This window comes from Pinus tabuliformis, chromosome 2_2 (genome assembly GCF_031772625.1).
Source record: "Pinus tabuliformis cultivar Carrire ecotype Pingquan chromosome 2_2, CPIR1, whole genome shotgun sequence".
Classification (NCBI taxonomy): domain Eukaryota; kingdom Viridiplantae; phylum Streptophyta; class Pinopsida; order Pinales; family Pinaceae; genus Pinus; species Pinus tabuliformis.
Window position 1 is genome coordinate 1,270,037,674 of NC_142300.1, and position 13,403 is coordinate 1,270,051,076.

The window sequence follows — 13,403 nt, forward strand, 5'->3', positions numbered from 1 at the left end:
TATCCCCTGTCGATTTCTCTCTGTCTATCGGGCGCAATCTCAGCCGTTCGAACTGGGCTCCGCCATATCCAACGTCATTCGCACATCGAGCACGGTTGACTTGCTCGACCGATAATGAGCGATCGCGGCGGTTTTTCTCTCTCCTCCGCTGCCACGCGTCGATCGCTGATTGTGATCGCTCCGCTTTCTCCAAAACCTCTTACCGTTCAAGGGCGTCCCGATCAAACCGCCAGTTTCTAGGCCGTGGGTCCCACCATCGTACATTGGCGCCTTTTCTGTTTTCCGCCCGCGGTCCTCTGGCTCCCCGATGTGACCGAGTGCTTAAGCCCTACCATTTCAGCCCTGTTTGCCCAGCGATGTGCGTTAGCGCTAACGTGCATCGAAAACCAGCTCCTTTTCCCATTCCGGGGCTCCCAAGGGCTATTTTGACCTCCTGCACAGTCTCCATGGGCCTCGGTCAGCGCGCTTTGACCGAGGTCCTCGTTGTTCCACGCCAGCTGCCATGGCCACTGGTTTAGGGTGTTTTCGATTGTTGTTTTGGATTCTTCAAGGATTTGTTCGACCTGTTTTAGTCACGGTTATATGACAGTCGTTTATGGATCCGATTCGGATCAAGTGTCCCATTATCTGAAATTAATCATTTGTACAGGAAATAATCTGGATGTTTTATGATTTCTTTTGGTAAAATTTTGTAGACTATTGGAAATAATCTGGATGTTTTACGATTTCTTTTGATAAAATTTTGTAGACTATTGGTAGCATTGGACATTGGGAAAATTGTCCCAGATTCAACATGAGTGTATTATCTCAAATGATTCAATTGTTGAGAAAATAATTTGAATTTTTTTTATGATTTCTTCTCAGACGATTGGTAGCAATGGACAATGTATTACAAGACTAATAGATTATTAGAAGTTGAATTAAATTTTCGAGTTGCTTATTAGTCATTAGAAAATTAGCCCATCATATACAAGAGCATATTGTCATTTTTTTACCTTACTTTATGTGGAGATTTCTACAAAAATGATAATGAATTTAAACATTGATTTTTCATGCAATGGTTCTTTTCAAGCAAACACAAAGCATAAGATTATTCAATTTAAGATCTTTGTTGTGTTCTAGTTTTTCAGAAACTTGACCTCTAGTCTAAAAACAATTTCATGAGACCATTTAATTTTAAATGTTTGTTGTGTTATAGTTTTCAAAGACTTGAACCCTGGTCTAAATACAAGTCCATGAATTGTGATATAGCAAAGGCATTACATTCTTATTTATCTGCCAGATCCCTTAGCTTATCCGTTACTTAAAGGATTAATGCATACATCTTCTCGTGTCTTAAATAACTTGGGACCATTGGCGAATACCTAAACCAAATAAGCCAACAAGCGCAATATTTACTATTTAGGACGTAAATATAATCCTGACTTGCTAGCTTAGGTTCATTGACGGAATATGAAATCATACCTAGGAGTTGGGAATCCGCAAGCAAGTATGTTATGAAGTCTGTTGAATGCGCTCCTCTCCAAGCATAAATCGTGCTTAAACTTCGCTTGACATGCGTCTGCTGAATGATGAATCTATGCTCCTCTCCAGCGTAAATTGTCGTCAAACCTTGCTTTAGGGGCAACCTGCAGGCACAACTACTAACTCGCATCATATGCATAACTAGAAAACGTAACTCAAAAGGAAACAATTGTTTTTGAAATGGGAGCAACTCAGAAACTGCTGTTTCTAAAATGGGATTTAACATCAGTTGAGAAAGGAAATTCACAAGTTCAACCATTTTAATTTGTGATAGACGCACAATGCACTGACAATTGGAAATTGGAATTCCCAAAGTCCAGATTTCAAAAAAAATGAAATTAAAAAAAAAAAAGTTGGCAGGTTGACAACTTAACAGCCCTTCTTAATTTTTTTTATAATATTATTCCAATTTTTTTTTAAATGGCAAAATTCAAATTTTAATTTTTTTTTACTAGCAAAATTTTCTCCCTACTTCTGTGACGTGCCAGAGGCCCTTTGAAGGGCTCTGATGTGTTCAAATTTGATCACTGGTTCCATGGCTTCTCGATAAAAAGTCATGTTGTTATAATGTATTATATATAGTGGTATCACCTGATAAAGATAACATACAACAAACCATAGTGACCAAATATGCCCAAATCAGGGCAAAAAATACGAAAATTCGCCCATACGATTCAGACACTGAATAGTTCGACAAAAATCGATCCGGTTGGTAGAGTAGGTGTTTAACTGTCAGGTAAAAAAAATACATAATTCATAATTTGGGCACATGCAAAAATCAATCCGGTTAATAGCGTAAGTGCTTAACTATTAGGTGAAAAAAATACATAATTCATAATTTGGGCACATGTATTGTTCATGCATAATTCATAATTTGGGCTCATGCATTGTTAATGGCAATAGATTGTTCATTAGCTAAACATAAAATAGATTGTTGCGGTATGGCATGTACTCAGAGAAAAACAGAAATTGTTGTGGTATGGTATGTATTCAGAGAAAAGCAGAAATTGTTGTGGTATGGCATGCATTTAGAGAAAAACAGAAGATTCATCTAGTAATTTGTTCATTGGCTAAACATAAATAGATTGTTGCGGTATGGCATACACGTTGCGAAGTTAAATGAGTAATAACAGTTATGATGTAACCAAGACGAAATGCACGAAATGCATGCTATGATTAGCATCCCAATCTCAAAGGGAAGTCGTAGATTTATGAACATTGATGCTAAGACTAAATCTTATTTTCTTGTTGGATTTTTCTAGAGAAGGAAATGGAAGTATCTGTAAAATTAGAATTTTTTTTTTTTTTTTTCCCAAAAAAACAAGGGATTGATTTTTCTATAAAATAAATTTGAATATCAATTTTCTACATAGGAAAGGATTTTACATAAATAAATTTTTGAAATCAAGGAAAGAATATAGGTTTTTGAAAAGAGTATATGTTTTTGGAGGAAAGAATTTAGTGTAAATTCTTTTTAAGTGGATTTGATCTGTAAGATTTTTTATTACATACTGTTAAAGGTTATTTAAAATTCAAAATAAATTAGAAAGTAGAAATATTTAAAATATATTATTTAAAAAGTGCTTAAAAAATATATTATTGAATTATTTTCGAATTGAGCTTTTTTTATTCGAATTTTTATCGTATCGTATCGAATTTGAATTCGAACTTGGTAACTATGCAGCAAACTCGTCATGCAATGTGCCACTTTTCGAAAATTTTCTTTGAGAACAATGAGTCATATCATTTCTTATGTAGAAAATAAATTGACTCCAAATGCGAATTAGTTGCATTTATAATCTACTATGAGATCAGGTAGTTCGTTCTATTTTAAGTTCAAATTAACATGATGTGTTGATTAATTTGATCAATAATAAGAATGTGATGTTTTGATGAAACAATCTCCATCATAAGATCCATTAAATAAATATTTTTCGGCTTGTTATGGATATCAGCTTTAAGTTGATGGTGTAACCTTAAACCGTGATGTTTGAGTTAGAATTATAGCTAAAGAGGATGCTTAAGCCTTATAGCTATTAATTACAGGTTTCAAACTACGTAATGGCACCTAGAGAGCTAGGAGGTGCAGGTATTGAAGGTGTATTTCTTTGCAGAATCTTCTTCACTGATCACCTGCAAGAAGTGCTCAATAGTTAGAGAGGCCTCATTCATGGATATAGCAAACCATTGATACTTCACGTTTCTATTAGAAAGAAACAGATGCCACCTTGTTTTTACAGCTTAATGATAAGAAATAAGAAAGTTTTTGCCTAGCCACCGATCTGAAAATGAAAATATTATGCAGTGAAACAACTAATCATATAAGCCGACTTTAGGCTGAAGTATGTACTGCGAATACACTATAGAAATGAAAACAGGGAATAATATGATGAAAACGAGTTAGTTAACATGATGGTAAAGAGGGGCGAAGTCTGCCTTTGCAATGGAGATTAACTGAGATCTAAATGTTTAGAACAGAAAAACACATTCATGCACAGTTCATAATTAAATTACACTGGATCTAGATTAAAATTTAGAAATACAATTAAATGGCAACACCAAGAATCTGTGGCCTCGACGGCTAAATCATAACAAGTAGTCTATTACATATCCGGTCATGAAAACCGAACTCAAATAGAGCCCCTACAAGGTTTCACAATAATACCCAGAACTATAAGTTTTTCCTAACCAACAGACAGAGGTTATATATAGCCTCAGAATGCCAACCTGTGGTTGAAGATGGCAGAGGCACTACGTTCCTTTCGAACCACCCATTTTGAGAGTTGCCAGAGTCCTGCAGGAAAGATAAAACTGAATTAGGGTTTCCAAACTCTTTAAGATGAAAAGCTAAACCTGGGTACATATCTCTGTGAGCAGAGGAATGCAGAGTTGCCCTGGTGAATCTGAACCCTCATGAACAAGGTCTCAACCCAGTCGAGCTAGGTGGTAGAATCTATCACCTCCAGATTGCTAATGCTATGCGTTATGGATAGACCCTCATTTCTGATGGTAAAGACAAAAGGAAAAAGCAAACCTCCCCGCTGTTGCAACAGAAAAAGTATGACAGGGTTACTGCTTGAAAGATGGAGGAAAGGAAAAAAGTTAAGACTCAGAGTCATGAGCGGAGGTATTACTGGGCTTGGCAACTGTATAAAACCATCTAGGAACCTGCATCTGTAACCTCAATGGTGAACTAGTTGCAAAGCTATTCTCTTAGTCGAATCACGGAGAAAATGGCGGTGTTTTCCTTGCTTCCCCTGGGGTCATTACCCTAACCACGTCTCAACAATCCTAAGTCGTTAGATAAGCTTGGTGTAGATCAATCGCAGAGGTAAACCCGTGTAATTAAATTACACTAGATCCAGATTAAAATTTAGAAATACAATTAAATGGCAACGCCAAGAATCTGTGGCCTCGACGGCTAAATCATAACAAGTAGTCTATTACATATTCGGCCGTGGTAACCGAACTCAAACAGAACCCCTGCAAGGGTTTCACAATAATACCTAGAACTGTAAGTTTTTCCTAACCAACAGATAGAGGTTAAATCTAGCTTCAGAATGCCAACTTGTGGTTGAGGATGGCAGAGGCACTGCATTCCTTTCGAACCACCCATTTTGAGAGTTGTCGGAGTCCTGCAGGAAATATAAAACTGAATTAGGGTTTCCAAACTCTTTAAGACGAAAATCTAAACCTGGGTAGATACCTCTGTCGGTAGAGGAATGCAGAGTTTCCCTGGTGAATCTGAACCCTCATGAATGAGGTCTCAACCCAGTCGAGCGAGGTGGCAGAATCTGTCACCTCCAGACTGCGAATGTCGTGCGTCATGGATAGACCCACATTTTTGATGGTGAAGACAAAAGGAAGAAGCAAACCTCCCAGCTACTGCAACAGAAAAAGTATGATAGGGTTACTACTTGAAAGACGGAGGAAAGGAAAGAAGTTAAGACTCAGAATCATGAGCGGAGGTATTACCGGGCCTAGCGACCGTAGAAAACCATCCGGGAACCTGCATCTGTAACCCCAATGGTGAACTGGTTGCAGAGCTATTCTCTTAGTCGAATCACGGAGAAAATGGCAGTGTTTTCCTTGCTTCCCCTGGGGTCGTTACCCTAACCATGCCTCAACAATCCTGAGTTGTCATCCTGCAGCAAAGAAGAAGGTATTCGCTCTCTGCTCTCCGCGGCCCTCCTCATCCTGTAGCAAAGAAGAAGGTATTCCCTCCCTGCCCTCCCCATCCTCCTACATCAAAGAAGAAGGTATTCGCCCCTCGCCCTCCTCTACAGCAAATACGGCTATCCGTGCACGCACGACGGACGGGCTGGGTAGAGTAACGAGAATTAATTAAATTTTTAATTAACTAATTTTATTTTAAAAGTTTTTTAATGTTTTTCTTTATTAATTAAATTGAACAACAGACTATTGTTGAATCGTCTAACAATGGATATGACGGTTAGGATTAGGATAAAAAGGCAGTTGGGGGAGTTGATTTCAGAGGGGAACGCCTTACGACATAATAATAAAAAATCCATTTTAATTTGCACTGATAAAATGTCTCGATCTACATGTTATGTAAAATATTTTAATATCATTTATGTATATTTATATACCATTTAAAAACAATTATTCATATACCATGAAAAGTTAAGTTTTTATGGTTAAAATGATTATTTGGTCCTAAATATACTCTATATAACATTCAAAAATATAATTTAAACAATGAAAAATAACACATTGTATTTTATACTTTAAATAAATTTACACTTGAAAAAATTAATTTCTTTAAACTCATATTAGATTTATATGTACCTATTCTATGAAATTTATGCTTAAATATAGCTTAATCAAATCTAAATTCATAAAAAAAAAAAAAAAACTATCCCCATCATCATGATTAGTTTACAATTTAATAGGAAACCATCATTATAACCAAAAAGATGCCATTATGGTGATGTGTTCACATGTACCGAAAATAATGTGGTTCTAGTCTCTTACCAACTTTTTAATACTAAGCAATGGCTGACCATATACATAATGGCTCACCATAATGGTTCTGATTATTGAATATCCATCAAATTTAACCACGGTTCCTCCACATCTGTCCCAAGGTTAGCCACCTTCATTTACACGACCAAGTTGGTATCCTGGACCATACTTAGCTGCTATCCACTGGTATGACAGTTTAGCATGGAGGTTGCATAAGATGATCTATCAATCAAACTGACCACCACGCTACCATACAGTACAATCTTTGTATTTTAAGTATGGGCATAAATTTGAAAAAAAATGAATTATTTTTTGAAGTCCATTGATTTTCGGCTAAATATTTACTATAAAAGCTTTGATGGGCGATTCCTCCAACAGAAGTTTTATCCAAGCGGTATAAAACTCAGCTGCTCTCGACCTGAAAATCTTCAGGTCAGCAATTTATTTTTTCCATCGTTTGAAGTTCGATGCTACTTATCGCTGTCATACTTCGTATTATCTGGTTCTGCATGCGTTTAAAGGATTGAAACAATGGCATTTTACAAGAAAATTTCCGAAACAGTAAATGGGATTACTTGGCCAATATGAAATTTGCATTTCGAAACCATACTATATATGATTTAAAATACAGTACTGTGGTTGCTGGGCTCATAAAGTACCATGGCAAAAATAGCTATCATCGCTGCAGCATTGCTGCAACTCTTCGCTCTAGTACGTTTGCAGGAGAGAAAGGCCCGTGGAATTTTGAAGGGAAGGGAGTTCATGCCCACGTGGTTAAAACTGGCACTGACGAAAATGTGTATTCAGGAACAAAGCTTATTGCCATGTATTCAAAGACTGGTTGCTTGAGAGATGCACGCCAAGTGTTTGACAAAATGCCTGAACGAAATGAAGTCTCATGGACTGCTATGGTTACAGGATATATTAGGCATGGCTATTATGGAGAGGGGATTAAGCTTTACTGTCGAATGCAACAGGAAGGCATTGGGCTTGACACATTCGTTTTCCCTAGTGTTCTTAAAGCCTGTGCTGGTTTATTGGCTCTGCGCCGAGGGGATGAGATTCATGGTCAATTAATCACAAGGGGGTTTGACACAGATGTGTGTACAGCAAGTGCCCTTGTAGACATGTATGCCAAATGTGGAAGGTTGGATTGTGCGTGGCGAGTTTTTGATGCCATGGCTGAGAGAAGTGTTGTTTCATGGAATGCCATACTTGCAGGTGATGAGGAAATTATCTTGACAAATATTGAAATTTATTCTTAGGTGATAATAGGCTTCTGAATTTAAATGAAAATTAGAAGGATTGTCTCTTTCCATCCTGAACCTATCAAACCTTCGACAATATTTAGGTGTTCATATCTCTTTTGGTTCAGTTTGCATTGATTGGGGTCGCACAGGTAGTTAGCATGGATAAGCATACATGGTTAAGACACGCATGCATTTAGGAGAGGTAACTTTGATGACCTTTTATTTCTGCAAGTCATTGTACTATACATTGTTGTTTCTAGCATTCAAGTTGTGGACTTGTGCATCTATATCCATGTATTTCAGTTTTTGATGTATCTGTCCACATCAGCGGTCATTGTATAGTCATTGCACTATAAATGTCCATATTTATTGTATATGTGTCTTATTTTTCGGTTTACTTGTCCGCATCAACAGGTTGTACCCAGAATGGGCAGAGTGACGAGGCCTTGGAACTCTTGTGGCAAATGCAACAGGAAGGAGTGAGGCCTAGTTTGGTTACACTTGTTGTTGTTCTCCCGGCATGTGCGACTGTGGGGGATCTGCAACTTGGGAGAGAGATCCACGGCTACTTTCTTAGAAATGGAGGTCGGTCAGATCTATTCGTTGAAAGTGCTCTGGTGGACATGTATGTCAAATGTGGTAGAACAGAGGCTGCGCGCCTAGTATTTGAGAAAATGCCTGAACGAAATGTGGTCTCATGGAATGCTATGATTGTAGGTTATGCTCAGAATGGGCATGTTGAAGAGGCCATAGGGCTCTTCTATCAAATGCAGTTGGGAGGACTGAAGCCGGACCTGATTACATGGACTACGATTATTGCAGGCTATGCCCACAATGGGAATAGTGATGAGGCCTTGAAGTTTTTTCACCAAATGCAGTTATCAGGCATTAAGCCTAATGTTATCTCATGGACTGCTATTATTACAGGTTATGCCCAGAGTGGTGATTGTGACAAGGCCCTTGAGTACTTTCGTGAAATGGAATTGGTAGGCATAAGACCTGATGTGATCTCATGGAATGCCATGATTGCAGCTTATGCCCAAAACAGCCACTGGGACGAGGCCATGGGTTTCTTTCGTCAAATGCAAATAGCAGGCTTGACGCCTAATGCAGTCACAATTGCAACGACACTTACTGCCTGTGCCAACTTAGCAGCTTTGCAACAGGGCAAGGAGATTCACAACTATACAATCAGAACGGGAATTGACAAGAACTCATTTGTGGGGAGTTCTCTTTTAGACATGTATGCCAAATGTGGGAATATCGAGAGTGCAAGGCAAGTGTTTGATGGTATTTATGACAGAAATCTTGTTTTATGGAATGCAATGATTGCTGGTTATGCAATGCATGGGCATGGCGATCTTTCGCTCAGACTGTTTTACCAAATGCAACTGCAAGGCATAAAGCCAGACCACATCACTTTCACAGGTGTTCTGTCTGCATGCAGCCATGCAGGCCTTGTAGAGGAGGGCCAGCAGTATTTTGAATTTATGACTAGAGAGTATCACATTGCACCTACTAAGGAGCACTACACCTGTATGGTTGACCTTCTTGGTCGGGCAGGGTGTTTGGCAGAGGCTCATGACTTTCTTTCTAAGATGCCATTTGAGCCGGATGTTTGTGTCTGGGGTGCTTTGCTTGGTGCCTGCCGAGTCCATTGCAATGTTGAGATAGGAGAACTTGCAGCGGAACATCTTTTGAAGTTAGACCCTGAAAACACTGGTACTTATGTACTACTGTCAAACATCCATGCTGCAACAGGCAAGTGGGATAATGTAGCAAGAGTGAGAAAAATGATGAAATCCAGGGGTTTAAGAAAGATTCCTGGATGTAGCTGGATTGAGGTCAAGAACAGAATGCATGGGTTCCGTGTGGGAGACATGTCACACCCACAGACAAAGGAAATATATGCTATGCTGGAGAGCTTGACTGTGCAGCTGAAGGCAGCAGGATATGTACCTGACACAACCTTTGTCTTATATGAGATGGAACAATAGGAAAAGAAACAATCTCCAGATTAGGAGCAATTGCTTTTGTTGCTGGTTTCAAGTGTTTGGCAATTCAAGGTGCAGGAATCCATAATGCAGGAGCTTATATAAAGCTTTACAAACTGGCTTAGGTAAGTAAAGGCATCGTAAGATGTTTGTAGCTTGACAACGTGGATGCATTACTCCAGTATCTGAATAGTCAGATTCATCAAAAATCTACTGCGATGGTCACTCATGCAAATCAATTCATCTGGTATAACTCTTGTAAATTAAATTGCTTTTCAGCATTCCACATTGACAACTTATTTCTCTCAATCAATTCTGAAAGCTCGATAGGGCATGTTTCACATGGATCATTGATCTTACTATGTCTATTTTTGTTCTATGGCTGTTTATTTCTGGCTGGTTGTTTTCATTCATTGTCAGTGTGGATGATGCTATTCTAAACCTTTCTCTACGGTGGCATTGTCATTATGCTTTAAGCAGCTTTAATTGCCACTCTTTCTGAGAAAATAGGTACGAAGCTAGAATTTAATAACAGAATCAGATAATAGGTTTATCAAACGTAAAAGAAGTTCAGCTTAAGGGTCCCACTAGAGTAGACACTCCATATCAGAATTTTCCAGCCATTTAAGCCATAGAGTTTTTACTTATGTACATTCCTAGAAAATGTGGTTGAAGGTATCCATTAGAGAAATTTTAAGGTCAAAAGTGAGTCTCAAAACACAAGATGTGCTATCAACATCAACTTTAAAAGACTTAATAGGATTCAAGATGAAGGTGTCAACCATAAGGGTAAATAGTTTTGGAGGGAAAAACATAATTTTTTTTTTTAATCATATTTTCGATTTATTTCCTTACAGTTTTACTCAAATTCCATGCATAGGCACTTGTTGGATGTGGAATTAAATTCTGCATCCAATGAGTACCCACTTTACATACTTTTGATATACCCACAATGAGATATACTTCTAACTACCCATGTTTTTCAAGTATTTCCAGTTTATCTCATCGTGGGCCTATCAAATGTATGAAGTATGGGTACTTGTTGGATGCAATATTAAATTTTACATCCAACTAGTGCCTACACTTGAAATTTGAGTAAAATTGTAAGGAGATAAGTCACAAATATGATAAGAAAGTAGTTTTCTCTCTTTCCCTTTGAAAATTCATAAGTTTTATTTTTTTCTTTTTTGTAAGCTTGGTAGGATTACATCTTCATCATGTCCAACTTCTCACCCCGATCGGGGGGGATAGCACAAGATTTGAACCCAAGACTTCTAGTTCGGTGAGACTTCATTTCCACGGCCATTTCCAATTGAGCTACCCCAAGCAGACATAAGTCTTATTTTATTATTTTCTTTAGGAGGCCCATGTTAGACCCTAAATTTCTTTAATGACCCTCTTTCCCACATATTGGGCAAATGTTGTGTCCTTGATGGTCCATCTATCAGTCATCTCTTGACAATAGAAATATCTTTGAGTTAATCTCCAGCGAGTTACATTCTCCTTGTGTCTCTGATGGTCCATCAGACATCTATCGATCATCTCTTGACAATAGAAAGTCCTTTGAGTTAATCTCCAGTGAGTTGCATTTTCATCAAACCTCGCAAGTTTTCACCAAATCCACTTCTACTTAGCTTAACGATGTTGCCTAACTTGTGTATCCCTAGTACTATTTAGTGGTAGAAATGTTATAATGACTGACAAAATTCTGACACATGTCCTAGGAAAGTTGTTGCCTTCAAAAGCCGGTGCAGCTGTTCACTTTCTTCTACGAAGCACTCTTCAATCATGTTTTACTTAGAGATATGAGAAAGGATTCGTGAATGAATCTTGTTAGTTCCTTCTTCATTGAATAAGTTTCACACCTCATCCACCCTGTTATCACTTAGAATGAACTTCTCAAAAGTTCATCTTGATTGATATGGCATTGATGGTTCATGGATACATTTACATAAACTTTTCAAAAGTACATGGGATTTAGCATCGATGATTCATGGATTACTTTTTATTGGCTTGGCATCAACTGTTTGTGGATACTTTACAATGAACTTTTCAAAAAAGTTCATTGGTTTGATATTGATGGTTTGTGGACACATTAGTGGATTGATTTGACATCAAATGTTCATGTATGCTTTAGCTGGGCTAACCCATAGTTGTAGATCTTCATTCTTAGAGTTAAAAATTGAATAGGTTTCTTGCGTGAGTTCTTCAATACAATTTTCATTAGGGAGTTGTTCATGCTTATACTAGTACTAGAGTAGACAATGTTCTTGATTTCAACAAAATCCTTTGTGCTTGCATGTGACATGTGATATTTGATGCATGGTTTGGAGGGTGAGAGCTTCAAAGGGTACTTCTATATTTTTGATTGATTTATTGGGTTACTTTTTATTTTTTAGTGTTTCGCAGGGATGCGTCCCCTAGGGTGGGAGGCGCAAACCCCACGTTTCCCATGCTTCAGGGACAGGGGGCGCTTGGGGAAACGTTTTGTTAATTTTAGTTAACAATGGTATGTTCAATGCTTAGCACAATTTACTTCAGTGTTCCTTAGCAACCCAATAACAATTTCCAATTTCCAAGAGGAATCGCAATAACCACATTGACAGTAAAAGCATATAGAACATGAAACAAAATGCAGAAGACAAGCCAAGATAAGAGGACACTATATTTGGCGGATGCCAGGGAAAAGCCCCAATGTGGGGAAAACCCTTTGATCAATTCTTCTTATTATTATATCAAAATGTTCAACACAGAGAGAGAGAGTACAATAGTCAAAATCTATGTCACAAGGTTTGTCGAACTTTAGCTTTGAGGTTCGAATTTTGACGAATCTTAATTTTTTTTTGAGGTTTGGTGAACCTCATCGAACCTCATAGCCATTGACCAAGTCCATGGATCAAAACTCATAACCTCATGTCACAACTCAAGCTTGTAATTTATCCTTGCAGTTTCCACGTCTGTAATAGCATTTTTTTATGTTTACTAATGTTGATTACTTACTATTTTATCGTATAATTCATTATATATATATATATATATATATATATATATATATATATATACACGAACCTAATGGTGAACCTCATTCGAACCTCATCACAAAATTCGAACTCAAACTGAACCTAATCATTGTCGTGTTGAAGAAAGTGTAACTAGGTTTGGTCTTCATAAATGTAATTTTGATCTTTGTACTTGTAAAAGAAAAGAATTATTATTTTTGTCATTTGTAAAAATGAGCTTCTTGCTGATTGCATAGGTCAAGCACATGTTCAAGTGCTTCTAGGAAAGTCAAAGAGTCAATGTAATTGTTAAAGACCCATGAGGGCATGTTACACTATGTAAATAGTCAAGAAAGAAGTGCGAAGTATACACCAGAAGAAGCCTCCATATTAGCGCAGCAAAGAGGAAGGATAACGAAGATAGTCAAGCATTGTTTTTGGGTTAGTTTGTCCTCCCATGTGCGAAGATAGTAGAATCGAAGGTATCCAGAAGAAGTCGAAGAAGCTGCTATCACGAGGTGATTATTGTTTGGGTATAGAGCCTCGCTAGGAGAAGTTGAGTCAAGGTGCAAGAAGTCTCTCTCTTGTAGAGACTATAAAGGAAGCAAAGATAATCTAGGGTTTCTATGGTAGGGTGGCAAGCCTACAAG

At 37.8% G+C, this 13,403-nt stretch overlaps 1 protein-coding gene across 2 annotated transcripts in view; it reads left to right on the forward strand.

Annotated features, from left to right (window-relative positions):
* Positions 1-6,602: 6,602 nt before the first annotated feature.
* LOC149198114 (pentatricopeptide repeat-containing protein At2g13600-like) overlaps positions 6,603-13,403 on the forward strand; it is a 40,403-nt gene continuing 33,602 nt past the window's right edge. The window contains exons 1-2 of one of the 2 annotated variants that reach the window (XM_089406097.1): positions 6,603-7,731; positions 8,175-9,879. In XM_089406097.1, the coding sequence (XP_089262223.1) occupies positions 7,095-7,731; positions 8,175-9,757 (2,220 nt within the window). In that variant the 5' untranslated portion in view covers positions 6,603-7,094 and the 3' untranslated portion in view covers positions 9,758-9,879. Of the gene's footprint in view, positions 7,732-8,174; positions 10,002-13,403 lie in introns of both variants that reach the window. The other variant, XM_089406096.1, reaches the window with a different exon arrangement.